The following is a 14,679-nucleotide window of genomic DNA, read 5'->3' as shown; positions in this document are numbered from 1 at the left end:
CTTTATTGAAACAAAACAGCTCAGGTATTCTGACCAGCCCGTTTTTCGGGCAACAATATATATACACATTTATGTCGGGAAGTTTGCCCGGCAAAAGCTATACCGGGCATGCCCGGGTATCAAGGGCGAGCCTTGGAAAGGTGAGTCTGGACCTGCCCGGGCGTGTTTGGCTGCGGCCTGGCAAGTCGAGGCTGGGCGTGCCCGGGCGCTCTGGGCGAGCACTGGAAAGGCGATAGCGGGCATGCCCGGACGCTCTGGGCGAGCCCTGGAAAGGCGATAGCGGGCATGCCCGGAAGCTCTGGGCGAGCCCTGGAAAGGCGATAGCGGGCATGCCCGGACGCTCTGGGCGAGCCCTGGAAAGGCGATAGCGGGCATGCCCGGACGCTCTGGGCGAGCCCTGGAAAGGCGAGAGCGGGCATGCCCGGGAAAGACGAGACCGGGCGTGCCCGGGAGGTTCGGGCGTGCCCGGGAACAGTGAGTCCGGGCATGCCCGGGAGAGGCGCGTCTGGCCGTGTTCTGGCCGGTGCAAGGCGATTATGTACATCCAGCGGTAACCGCTACAGAATCATCAAAAGGAACCCGAATAAGTAAAGAGTAAAGATGGAATCATCAAAAGGACCCGAATAAGTAAAGAGTAAAGATGGAATCATCAAAAGGAACCCGAATAAGTAAAGAGTAAAGATGGAATCATCAAAAGGAACCCGAATAAGTAAAGAGCAAAGATGGAGTCATCAAAAGGAACCCGAATAAGTAAAGAGTAAAGATGGAATCATCAAAAGGAACCCGAATAAGTAAAGAGCAAAGATAGAGTCATCAGGAGGAACCTGAACATGGAAAGAGCACAGATGGAGTCATCAGGAGGAACCGGAATAAGTAAAGAGCAAAGATGGAGTCATCAGAAGGAACCTGAATAAGTAAAGAGCAAAGATAGAGTCATCAAAAGGAACCTGAATAAGGAAAGAGCAAAGATGGAGTCATCAGGAGGAACCCGAATAAGTAAAGAGCAAAGATGGAGTCATCAGGAGGAACCGGAATAAGTAAAGAGCAAAGATGGAGTCATCAAAAGGAACCTGAATAAGGAAAGAGCAAAGATGGAGTCATCAGGAGGAACCGGAATAAGTAAAGAGCAAAGATGGAGTCATCAAAAGGAACCTGAATAAGGAAAGAGCAAAGATGGAGTCATCAGGAGGAACCCGAATAAGTAAAGAGCAAAGATGGAGTCATCAGAAGGAACCTGAATAAGTAAAGAGCAAAGATAGAGTCATCAAAAGGAACCTGAATAAGGAAAGAGCAAAGATGGAGTCATCAGGAGGAACCCGAATAAGCAAAGAGCAAAGATAGAGTCATCAGAAGGAACATGAATAAGTAAAGAGCAAAGATGGAGTCATCAGAAGGAACCACAACAAGGAAAGAGCAAAGATAGAGTCATCAGGAGGAACCTGAACATGGAAAGAGCACAGATGGAGTCATCAGGAGGAACCGGAATAAGTAAAGAGCAAAGATGGAGTCATCAGAAGGAACCCGAATAAGTAAAGAGCAAAGATGGAGTCATCAGAAGGAACCCAAACAAGGAAAGAGCAAAGATGGAGTCATCAGAAGGAACCTGAATAAGTAAAGAGCAAAGATGGAGTCATCAGGAGGAACCCGAATAAGCAAAGAGCAAAGATAGAGTCATCAGAAGGAACCTGAATAAGTAAAGAGCAAAGATAGAGTCATCAAAAGGAACCTGAATAAGTAAAGAGCAAAGATGGAGTCATCAGGAGGAACCCGAATAAGCAAAGAGCAAAGATAGAGTCATCAGAAGGAACCTGAATAAGTAAAGAGCAAAGATGGAGTCATCAGAAGGAACCACAACAAGGAAAGAGCAAAGATAGAGTCATCAGAAGGAACCTGAATAAGTAAAGAGCAAAGATGGAGTCATCAGGAGGAACCCGAATAAGTAAAGAGCAAAGATGGAGTCATCAGGAGGAACCCGAATAAGCAAAGAGCAAAGATAGAGTCATCAGAAGGAACCTGAATAAGTAAAGAGCAAAGATGGAGTCATCAGAAGGAACCACAACAAGGAAAGAGCAAAGATAGAGTCATCAGAAGGAACCCGAATAAGTAAAGAGCAAAGATGGAATCATCAAAAGGAACCCAAACAAGGAAAGAGCAAAGATGGAGTCATCAGAAGGAACCTGAATAAGTAAAGAGCAAAGATGGAGTCATCCGAAGGAACCTGAATAAGTAAAGAACAAATATGGAGTCATCAGAAGGAACCTGAATAAGTAAAGAGCAAAGATGGAGTCATCAGAAGGAACCTGAATAAGTAAAGAGCAAAGATGGAGTCATCAGAAGGAACCTGAATAAGTAAAGAGCAAAGATTGAGTCATCAGAAGGAACTTGGATAGGAATTGGGTTTCAGCCGCTACTCCACAACCCTCAAACCCATCTAGGCGAAGCCAAGTGAACCTTACAAAAGATTTTTGCAATCATTCACTTCTCCCTAGTTATGACTATTGTTATTGATTTTACTACAATTATTTATATTTTCTTCCCCCCCTTGGTCGTTGGATGAATGAATGAATTTACATTGTATCGTACGAGCTTTCACCACTCTATATGGATGCAGAAATTGAGGCTAAAAGGTGTATAGTGTAGATATACTGTAGGTACGATATACTTGAAGCTGTCAGGTGAGATGAATCAGCAGGTTCTGGAGCTATTGATGAAAACATGACGGAGAAACTAAAGAGAGTGTCTGTTCCCCTCAAGCCAAGCTCAAGGTGACGTTGCCCAAGTTGACCAGCAATGCCCAGTGGAGTTGGAAACCTTTCTCGGTCACGGGTAATTTGATTGCATTGCTGGAAATGCTTGTTGTTGCGAACATAATAATTTTGCTTTTGAATTTCCTCAGATCACGTCAGTCGTAGTGCGATTGCTCTGCTTTTGCTTGCGATTTGCCGTAGAATCTCAGTGTTCTCAGTTGTAATGCTGAATATTCGGCCTCTATGTCCAATCATGAGTTTGGAAACATTGAGGACAATTTGGAAAGTGATTGTGCTGTCATACATTAAGATCTCCAAGTCAGTATGAAGAGAGCTCTTTACTGCTCAAAGAAATTTGGTCATCGTGATGTCACAGATGTCAGATTATTGAGCACAAGTCCAACTCGAGCGAAGTCGATGGTTCGCGATCGCAAACCCCCACACTTCCCATCGAAAGACAAGTTGAAAGACGGCAAAAAGTTCCACCAGGAATGGCCCAATATCAAATTTTGAGTTAAAAACATCTTCTGTTTTGACCACTATGGCCCAAAGTCACTACGGCCCCACCTAAGGCATGAACTGGGGGTGAAATCCAAAAAATTGTTACATATTTCATGTGTCCCCCAATGTTGATTGCACATACCAAGTTTCATTAAAAAATGGTTTTAAATATGCCTCTAATTACATTTTTTGGTATTTGATCTTTTAACCCCACCCTGGGGCCCAAGGGCGGGGCCAAAATTGATACTGCTCTTGCACCTTTTGCCATGTGGTGATCATAGCTCCCAGGTTTAGTGAATTTCTGCTCAACCGTATCAGCGGGAATAGCGTGACGGAGAGACAGACATACAGACAGACAGACAGACAGACAGACGGGGGATATTGTAATAGGCTGTCTGTCTGTCCGTCCGTCATGCTATTTCCTCTTAAATGGTTGGGCAGAATTTACCAAACTTGGTAGTTATGATCAACACATGGCACGAAGGTGCAAGAGCAGGATCATTTTTAGACCCCTGGTCGTCTGTGGTGGGATCAAATGGTCAAATAACAAAAATTGTAATTAGAGGCACATTTTGAAACGTTTATTGATGAAACTTTGTATTTGCAATCAACATTTGGAGGCACATGAAATATGTAACTTTTTTTGGATTTGACCCCCGGTTCACGCCCCAGGAGGTGGTGACTTAGGTTCACAGAGGTCAAAACGGAAGTTTTTTTTTATTTCAAAGTTTGTTATGGGGTTATTCCTGGTGGAACTTTTTGCCATCTTTAAACTTTGTTTTAGGTGTGAGCATGAGGGATTTGTGATGGCGTGCCATCGACTTCGCTCTAGTTTTGATTGAATATATACTCATCTCATTTTCCCTAATGATGTCATACTCGAGTCTATTGTTCACAAAGTTCCAGATTCCAGAACTCAATTTGCATTATAGACCCTTTTTTATTACACACCGCAGAATGTTCAGGTGGAATTTCATTTTTGCACATATCCATATTTGAATGCGTTTTCTTCATACGAATCAAGGCTCGTGGTAAAGTGTGAGTAGTAATGCAGGCATTACCCCAAAGTTTGGGATTATTACACAAACCTAGATGAAGGTTGTCGTGAAAATCAAGCTCAGACACGACTTGACCTCTGGGTAGGTTTAATATCATTTAGATCTGCAGTACATCCTGTAAGAATACATGCATGCAACAGGCATTAAAATCAGAGCATTTCATGAGCAGCAATGGTTGATTCAATATAACAATGGTTAGCGCAGCGCATTGTCAGCGCAGCATTTGGGGCGTACATACCATTCAAACTACAGGACTATGTCACAGTGAGTTCCGCTGGAGTGTCCGCGCGCCCCGGTTGTCCCGGGTCTTATAGACGCCCCTTCCGTAGCGAGCACCCCTGGGTTCACCTTGGTATAATTTCACTACATTCTCCCCGCCGTTAGAACTATACTGCCGCTCGGCAGGTTGCAAGCAAGCATCAGCAATAAACGAATGGGTCACGTCAATCCACATCAGTCGGTCCACCCGTAGCGGTCGGGGCGGCGAACCTCCCTGCCAGTTCGTGTTCGGAATCTACCGGGCACGGCGTCCCCAAGCCCGGAGTCCCCCGCGTCGGAATAGCCGCCGGAGGTTGGAGTCGGAGGGGGCGCCCCTGCGCCTTCGGGCACGGGAGTGGGGGACGACGGGAGTAACAGTGGTAGTTCCATAGGGGAAGCATCGATAGAGTCCATAGACTCGTAGACGGGTTCGTCGATATCCCTGTCGTCGTCCCCACATGGGGCGAGATGGCGTACGGAGACAGTAGACTCGCGGCCATCCGCCGTTAACACGCGAGCATGCTCGGGATTAGCCTGGAGGACCTGCACCTTGTCAACAAGGGGGTCGTACTTGCTAGCGCGAACCGCTCGTTTGAGATAGGCGGGCCCCGGTTCAGCGAGCCAGCTGGGTAAAGATTGGATACTGCCGGAGCTCCTAGGGTGGTGGAACAGTCGTTCGTGAAGAGTCTGGTTGGTGGCAGTACATAGGAGAGCCCGGATCGAGTTTAGAGCGGCAGGTAGTGACCACGCCCATTTATCGAGGCCTCGGCCGAGGGTCCGAAGGCTTAGCATGACGGCCCGCCATATAATCCCATTAAAGCGTTCGATCTGTCCATTCGCTTGGGGCCGGTACGGGGTGGTGTAGCTCGAAGCGACATTATGCTGGAGCAAGTAGCCCCTCACCTCCTGGGACAGGAACACCGCACCCCGATCGGTATGCACGTAGGCCGGATACCCGAACATAGAAAACAAATTCTGCAGGCACCGAATAACCGTGGCAGCCGACATATCCCCGCACGTGTAAGCAAAGGGGAATCGGGAATACTCATCGACGATAGTGAGCAGATAGCGAGAGTTGCTCGACATTGGCAGCGGCCCTTTGAAGTCCATCGCCAAGCGCTCCCACGGTCTAGTAGCCCTAACGAGTGTCCCCATAGGGGGGTTATAAAAGCGCGGTTTGAGTTCCGCACAGATCGCGCAATCACGGCAGATGCGGCGGATGTCCTCAATCGAGTACGGCAGATTGCCCGCGCGCACAAAATGCGCGAAGCGCATTACCCCGGGATGACACATAGTGCCGTGCAAAGTGCGCAGCCCCTCCAAAGTTACAACCCCCGCGCAAGTGGCCGGCCTCGATAAGGCGTCAGCGACCAGGTTATCCTTCCCCGGGCAGTATTTGATGGTGTAGCAGAAGTCGGCGAGTTCGATACGCCAACGGGTGATTTTCTCATTCTTAATGCGCTGAGCATGTAAGGTGTCGTACATAAACGCAACACTCTGTTGGTCCGTGATGATTTGGAAACTCCGCCCAAGCAGATACGGCCGCCATCGCCGAATTGATTCGACGATCGCGTACGCTTCCTTTTCGACAGACGAATGCCTCCGCTCGGCGGAGGTGAGAGTCCGCAAGAAGAAAGCCACAGGGCGGCCTCCTTGGGAGAGAGTCGCCGCTATCGCATGATCCGAGGCATCACTCTCCAAAACGAAAGAGGCACTCTCGTCAATCGTCGCGACAGCGGCGCCAGCGATGTCGACTTTAAGGCCCTCGAAGGCCGCCAGGGCGGCCGGGCCCATGGGGAAAGTGTCGCAGGCCACGAGGGGGCGGAGCTTCGCGGAGAAATTTTGCACCCACTTTGAGTAGTGGGCGAACAGCCCTAGAGCGCGTTTCAGCGAAGCCCGATCGCTAGGCGGAGCCATATCGAGCAAAGGGCGCAGACGCTCCTTATCCGGAGAGACGGAGCCATGGGTCACGGTGTACCCCAAAAGGTCTACCATGCGTAGAGAGTATTGACACTTCGCCGCATTCATGGTTAGGCAATATTTCCGCGCGACCTCGAGGAAGCGTTTCAGATTAGCGTCGTGATGCTCCTGGTCATACCCACAAACCGTAAGATTGTCCAGATAGACAAAGACATCGGTCAAATTCTCCTTCGCAACGAGGTCATCCATAGCTCTCTGAAAACAAGCGACGCCGTTCGTTACCCCAAAGGGAAGTCGCGTGAACTGGTACAACCGCTGACCCGATTCAAAGGCTGTAAAGACGCGATCAGCCCTAGAGATGGGGACTTGATGATATGCACTACGCAGATCGAGAGTGCTATAAACGGAATACAGGGCCACCTGGCGTACCAGGGCGTCCATCCCCGGTAAGGGGTAGGCATCCAGCTGTGTAAAACGATTAATCGTCTGCGAATAGTCGATTACCATACGCCGGCAGTGGGCCTCACTCCGCACCACTAAGACTTGGGCCCGCCACGGTGACCTACTGTGTTCTATGATACCGTCCTTTAAGAGCAGGGCCGTTTCTTCCGCAATGAATTGCGCGTCCACGCGAGAGTAGCGCCGCGATTTGACGGCTACAGGGGTACAATCAGTAGTCAGGTTGGGGAACAGTGAGAGTGGCTCCATGTCCATTTGAGCGAGGGCGCACACAGCGAGCGTGTCCGGCCCTCTGAAGTCTATTTCCAAACGTCCATGCCGCTTAAGGAAATCAAGTCCTAACAGAACGTCAGCGCATAAGGCCGGTAATACCATGAGATACACGTCCGGGAACGTGCGTCCCTTTATCACAAGTTTCAATCGACACGCCCCTTTTGTGCTCAACCGAAGTCCCTGAGAGGCCATGAAGATCCGGCGGGTTGTCCCGAGAACCGGCCACCCATGTTGATGCACGAGTCGCTGATCGATAAAACTATCCGTGGACCCCGTGTCAATCAAAGCTTGCGCAAAAACGCCCGCGACCGTGAGCGGAATGAAGGCCTGCGCTAGGCCGGCAGACCCGGCAGGTATAGTACCGGCCGGGCGAGAAGATCGCGCCTCGCGGGTGGATCCCACGCCGGCTGCAATCCTTCGGGCAGCGTCGGCAGGTTGGGCCTCAGCAGGAGCATTGAAGTCAGTTGGCTCATCAGCAGTTTCATTCGCCAGAGTGGGTGTGTGTTGGTCGTAAGAGCAGCCGCCAGATGGCGCTCGAGCCACGTGAGAAAGATCTCTGCCTTCAGCGGATCCATATGCCAAAGTGGGTACATGTAATTCTTAAGAGCCGCCGCCAGATGGCGCTCGCGTCACGTGAGAAAGATCTCTGCCGTCTGCAGATTCACATGTCAAAGTGGGTGCATGTAATTCGTAAAAGCTGCCGTCAGATGGGGCTCGTGTCACGTGCTGCGTTTGCCGCACTTCGAGAGGAGTTTCCAAAGCAGGAGCATGTTGCTTGTTTGAAGTAGGCGTTCGAACGCCAGTCAAGGTCGGTCGCGCTGTGACCGGTCGCATTCGCGCCATTTGTTTCGGCGGCCCGATGTATCTCACCAAGGTCGGGCGGGTAGCCAGAGGCCCGCGAGAAGGAGAGCGGCTCTTCAAAGCCGAGTGAGGCGCCCCGTCCGGCGCTCGATCCGTTGGCTCCACGATGAGCCCATTCAAGGTCGCGCGGGGATGCGTGCCCCGAGCGGCCTTCCTGCAGACCTTTGCAAAATGGCCCTTGGTGGAGCACAGGTGACATGTCGCCTCCCGGGCCGGGCATTCAGAGCGAGGGTGCTGCCGATTTCCACAAAAATAACATTTTGCATACCGGTCAGGCCGTGGCCGGGCAGCGGCGGCAGCAGTGAGGCCGGAAGCGGAGTCCGCTTCAGGAGCTCCCAGAGACTCGGCCGTAGTGGTGGTCGGGTCCCCCTCCGTATCCTCGGCGGTAGCCCTCTCAGGTCGCGCGAGGTGCGAAGTCCCCGCCACGACTCGTGGGTGATCATATGCGGTCAATTGTTCTCGGGCATCTGTGTATACGCGTGTCAGCCGTAGTGCTTCTGTAAATGTCAGATCCGCGACCTCCAAGAGTCGGAGCCGCAAGACTCCAGAACTAATTCCGGAGATGAATGAATCTCGGAGCAAGTCGTCCTGCACTTGCTCGTGGGTCCGGACGTCCTGCACGCAGTCTGCCAACAGGTAGCGCAACTCCTGCGCGAAGCGATCGATCGATTCAGATGGTTGCTGTCGCCGCTGAGAGAGTTGATGCCGGCCGTGCACAGCGCTCCGTGTCTTTACGTAGAGGCGCTTCAGCTCGGCTAGAGCCGTAGCGTACGTCCCAAATCGAGAAATGTTCCGGAAAACAGTGTGATAGACCTTTGACTGTAACACGGACAGCTTTATCGCAGCGGTGGGCTCTGTCTCGTGAGCAGCAAAGTAATTCTCCAGCGTGTTGAGCCAGTGAGCGAATTCCGATGCTGATCCCTCAGCTTGAGGGTCGGCTCCGAGAATCGGTACCACGATCCTCTTGTGGTCAGCCATTCCGGCGATCTAAATGATATTAAATGTCGTGAAAATCAAGCTCAGACACGACTTGACCTCTGGGTAGGTTTAATATCATTTAGATCTGCAGTACATCCTGTAAGAATACATGCATGCAACAGGCATTAAAATCAGAGCATTTCATGAGCAGCAATGGTTGATTCAATATAACAATGGTTAGCGCAGCGCATTGTCAGCGCAGCATTTGGGGCGTACATACCATTCAAACTACAGGACTATGTCACAGTGAGTTCCGCTGGAGTGTCCGCGCGCCCCGGTTGTCCCGGGTCTTATAGACGCCCCTTCCGTAGCGAGCACCCCTGGGTTCACCTTGGTATAATTTCACTACAAAGGTAAAAGGAGCATATTATGAAAATGTGCCCTCCTCCCCAAAGTTGAGGAGTCATTGTGAATGAACATGGGATGTCTTGTCTCTGTGAGCTGTTGCCAAGTTGTCCTGTGAATGTGTCCACATTCAAATGAAAATGGATGTACATGATGACGTTGTGACGGAAGAGAAACTCTGAGGAAGCAAGTTCAACTCGGAGCTGTTTAGCGATGAGGCAAGACCTGAAGAACATTGATAAGCTAAGTTAACCTGGCAAGTTAGCGAAGCCAAGTTAACCTGGCAAGCAAGTCTTGGCTTTGGTAATTTACACGTAGGATACTGGTTTTCCCGATGGAATTCAAAATGCTATCCCATAAAAATGAATGTCAAAAATACACCTTTTACCAAATAGTTTGAAACTTAAATTCCCACTTTATGATGAGCACATGCACACACACGACAAATAAAATACCGTACCAATAGGTCGCAGCTTGGTGCTGAATGAGACATATATTGTGTGTACTCTGCTATTACCTAATCCGTCACAGTGAGGGTGGGACTGCACATGTGCAAGCCAAGTGTCTATGTTGGGCCTGCTCAATACATTTGGCAGGTTCTCACAATTCTTCAAGTTCGTTCTGCAGCCCTCCAGTCCTATCACTCCGCAGAAAGTAACGCTCCCCTCCCCGACCACACACCTCTTTTGGCACGCACACTGCTGGTGTTTTTTCCCCTCCTCGAGTCTCCTGGATTAATCTCTCACTTCACTTTGTAGACAGTGGGCCGAACAAGCAAAATGTGTCTAGTTTTTTTTTTTTTACGTTCGTGACCCACCTCTGGTATCTAGCTGAAATTTTGCATATATTTAGTTTAAAAATCACTTATAAAGAATTCATAACTCATCAGTGCAAAAAGTTGCACATTAATTAGTTATGCTAATTAGCAAAAACTATAGCGCCATCTTGTGTCCATTATTATATAGCTGTGTATAACTGAATGGGAATTCTAAATATAAAGTATTGTCGCGTCGCCCAGTAATTAAGATCTCCAGGGACGGATACCCAAACCAGCTTGAACTCCGAGGCGGCATCCCAAAGATGATGGTTATTTGTGGCGCACACGGAAATGAAAAGATGCGAGATGTTTAACCGAATGAACACACAGGGTTATTCCGAAACCACGAACAAATAAACCTGACAAATAAAATGTACACAATAACGATTTAATGAAAATAAAACAAATATGACAAGGTCGGAAATAAATGTTGAGATAAAACATTCATGTGAAGATGATCACTCAGTACCATTAAAGAGGGATTGGCATTGACCTTGACTTCTAAAGGAATGACTGCACCCAAACCATGCCAGGAAAATGCGCTCCGCAAAATTACAGGAACACCAGAATCCTTCACTTGTGGAACCAAGCACTCAGGGTTGTAGAGTTGGTTAGGATGGTGCCACTCGTGCACTCGTCCATTTGTAGAGAACATGGTGAAGGATGATTCATCTGACCATATCACATTTCTCCAGTAGTTCATTTCCTGTGTTATTTGTACCACTGCATTGCCAGGTGTGATAAGCGGTTTGTGTCTGCAACCCGATTATAGGATCCTGCTCTGTGGAGTTCTCGGCGGATGTAATCTCGGCTTTTTATGTAACTGGATGCTTGCACCCCAGGTTGAAATTGACACTCAATTGATCTACAGTCGGTTGACCGCTTTTCCAAGCGCTTCAAATTAATGCACAGATGTCACGATCCTGGAGTCTGTGTTTCCGCCCACTGTTGCCCTTTGTTGATGATGTCATTTTCTCGGAGTTCCATGCCGACATCACCTTGGACATCATTGCTCATGAAACATCAGCTAGTTAAGCTGTCTTTGTCACTGAAGCTCCTACCAAACACGGCCCAACAACCATCCCTCTTCAAAGTCACTGTGGTCTCCTCTTGCAGCCATATTAGCCATAATTATAGGCAACCAGGCCTGTGCAGCATTTTTATACATGACCTTAAGCATGCTGGGATGTAATTTGCTTCATTAACGCATGGGCCACACCTGTGTGGAAGCCGTTGCTTTCAATATACTTGGTGTCCTTCAATTACCCAGGTGTTTCCATTTTTTTGTCCACTACCTGTAGATTACTGTGGAAATATATACATGCCATCCCGACATCCACTCAAATTTCATAGGAAGTGTTTTTTTTATACTGGTTTTGATAAAGATAAGTGAAGGAGTACTTGATGGAAAAGGCAACGATAGATTTCCCCAAACAGGAGTTGAGAAAGCGTCGTTTCCCACCGTGACAAACGACCTGTGCCTGATACTTCGGGTTGCTAAGGATTTCAGAACATTTGAAAGACCTCTCTAATGGTAGATCTCTCAACATTCCAAGACTTTGCACAAAATTCAAAATCCAAGATGACCGCCATATATACTTCCAGAAAAATGGAAACATTGGTTTTTCTGGTTGGTTATACTCTGTAGTTTCCAAAAATGTATAGGTTTGCAAATCTTCAAAAAAACTGAACGGCAGCCGAGTTCCGAACATAGTGAACCGGATTACATCACCAACATCCATAAACACGACGAATTAAAATTTATTTTTTTAACGTGGCACATTCGCACCCAACGGGATCAAAGAACGTTTTCCTTGATTTGATTTTCAAATCCCGACAATTTTATTTCTTTCTTCATCTTTGACAATTTCCCACCATTTATTGGCATCACCTGTCCCTTGCTAGCCCCACTTCCTGACCCTTGCATCTCACCCACAGCCTTGTACTAACGTTTCTTTAGATAATCTCATCCCTTCCTTTATAATTATGCTCTGACGAAGGGTAATGGTCGAAATGTCAGCCTCGCCTAGTTTCTCATGACCTTGAACTCGATGCTTCCTGATCTCCTGTTTGGGGAATTCCATTATTTATTTTTTATTGCTTCCTCAAAGCGGCAAGATTGCTTCCAGTGGACACCGATTGTTAGTTATAAAGTTGTGTGTAAAGTTGTTTTACATTTCGTGTTTCTTCATCTTCTTGATCTTTTGGAATTGGCAGGGATGGACAATCATCGGGCCAGACGCAGCACTCTGAACAACACCCGGCACACTCCGATCAGGTATTCCCTAGCACTTGGCAATCAGGTATTAAGTCTGTGACAAATAATGAGGTCCGTGGTCTGGTACTCTTCCTTACATTCTTTCAAAAGTTTCATGCTTTCTCCCGTACCTACTCCCGAACTCACTTCCTCCCTCTTGCCCTCTGCCCCTTCCCCTCCCCACCGCCTCTGCAATGTGTCAATGCCACCCACCATCCCATGTTTGATCATGCTGCCCGACTACTACCCCTACCACATACTCCCCGCGCTGCCAACTCCACCTGTTCCCATCCTGAACTGTAAGGGAATTCCAACATCAGAGACCTCTGCTATGATCTAACATTTGCCAATGACGACTGCGGCTGAATCTGGCATGTTTATCTAATTCCACCCACAGGATATCCCTGATGCCTCCTGTTGCTTTCCCCCAACTAAATCTCCTCCATTTTGACAGGTCTGACAGACATACTGGTGCTCACATTGCAGTTTGCATTTCTCATTGCCCTTGTAGAGCTCTCACAGCTCCAAACCCCAGGAATACCTTTGGTGATACTTGTCCCTCCACAACCGCTTATTGCTCGATTCCTTACATGAGTGACAACTCAATTTACATCTTTCTCCTTCCTTTCCCTCACTGCCAATATGGAACAACTTGTATCCACCCATCCCAACTCCTCCTTCCTTACATGTAGTGATTCAAACCGTCACCATGCCAACTGGCTGGGAGTTGGTACCTCTTAGACCTCTGACTGTAGCATGACAGCATGGGCTGAAGCCAATCAGTGAACTTTCTGACCTGGATTTCTGCCAATGGCAAACCCTCCCTTCTGGATCTGGCAATGACCAACTTGCCTTGGTCATTGCCAGACCTACTTTCCTTCTAACATCTCTTGTTCCTCCACTACTTCACGAGTCCACATTGCTTCGCTATTGTCATGGAGCCACTTCAATTCCACAGAGTGTTTGTTCATCCAGGCTGGTGGACAGGGACTGCAAGCTTTCCTAACACTTCAAGATTGGAGGTCGATCTGTATAACCCCTGGAGGTATTGATGTCACCTGGGAAATGTTCCACAAAATCCTGCTCTCTCACACTCATGTGGCGGCCTATCTCATCTACTCTGCAGCTACCGCACCCGTGGTCTCACCCCTAATACTGTGAATCCTGTGCTGAGGCAGTTGCCTTTTTTTATACAGTCAAGGCTCGTGGAAGAGCTGGAACACTGAATGGATCAGGATGCAACAGAGCAAAAGGAAGCAACTTGCCTTCGAGCAATCTCAGATCATTCCACATAGTGTGTCCAGTCCACTCTTTGGTGAGCCAGAAAACAACATGTGGCCAAACACAAGGCTGAACTCTCAATCCTGACTCCTTCCTAAAGTCCAAGTGGCACCTTATCAAGTGTGCTTCTGATGTATGCCCTCCCCCCTCCTGTATCCCTTTCTTAATCTCAAATTGTCCCACAGCAAACTCTGCTCAGGAGAAGATGGAATGTGTTGTTACTGTTGTGCGTCTTCAACCACAGTCATGCTCGTGCCGCCCGGTGGGTATGGGACGAAAAGGTCACCACGTCCGCTGGGTTAATTTGGTGCAAATCGCCACGCCAAATTAACCCCAACTCAACGACTGCTGCGGGACGACGACCGGATGGCGGAACGAATCTTGTCAGTGTTCTACGTTGAGGCGCTTACGCACGGATCTAATCTGCCTGTCTAACATGTTAACAAACCAATTCTTGCTCAGGTGCTGCGAAGCCCGTTCCTGATCACCACACAATATCTCATCAAAACAGAGATTTTTTTTACAGGGATAAAATGAGAGGCAGAAGAAAACTACTGCACAGTGGCAATCAAATCTAATATTAAATAACTGAAACAATGCGCCCCCGGTACCACAACAGCCTCAACATGTACACCTTAATCATTCAATTGGGTAAGGTGGGACAGAAAAAGGAGATGATGAGACAAAGAGAAACCTGTTCTGTTTAGCAATGGTTGCACATTGGGTGTGGGCCCTTGTTCAGGTCCACAGCGGACTGGTTAGAGGCTCTTCCTCGCTGCGCCTTGCGTGCCCGTCCAACCACATCATCACCGACACACCAGCTCCTAGGCGAACCGTGACTTGAACCAGGAACTTTTTATCCATGAACAGCAGTGAGACACTAATCAACCAACCAGGGTTCTTCCTTAACAATCCTCTTGAAGT

General features: G+C 48.4%; 1 protein-coding gene across 3 annotated transcripts in view; it reads left to right on the top strand.

The window, feature by feature from the left end:
* Window positions 1-14,679, top strand: part of LOC137423758 (disintegrin and metalloproteinase domain-containing protein 12) — a 211,937-nt gene that overhangs the window by 181,931 nt on the left and 15,327 nt on the right. For 2 of the 3 annotated variants that reach the window (XM_068111240.2, XM_068111238.2), the window contains 2 exons: window positions 2,755-2,826; window positions 12,435-12,495. In XM_068111240.2, coding sequence (XP_067967341.2) covers window positions 2,755-2,826; window positions 12,435-12,495 — 133 coding nt within the window. The remainder of the gene's footprint in view (window positions 1-2,754; window positions 2,827-12,434; window positions 12,496-14,679) is intronic. The other variant, XM_068111239.2, reaches the window with a different exon arrangement.

Source organism: Myxine glutinosa, chromosome 3 (assembly GCF_964187855.1).
Source record: "Myxine glutinosa chromosome 3, kmMyxGlut1.1, whole genome shotgun sequence".
NCBI lineage: Eukaryota > Metazoa > Chordata > Myxini > Myxiniformes > Myxinidae > Myxine > Myxine glutinosa.
Note: the sequence above shows the minus strand (reverse complement) of the source record. Positions and strands in the feature narration are given on the sequence as shown.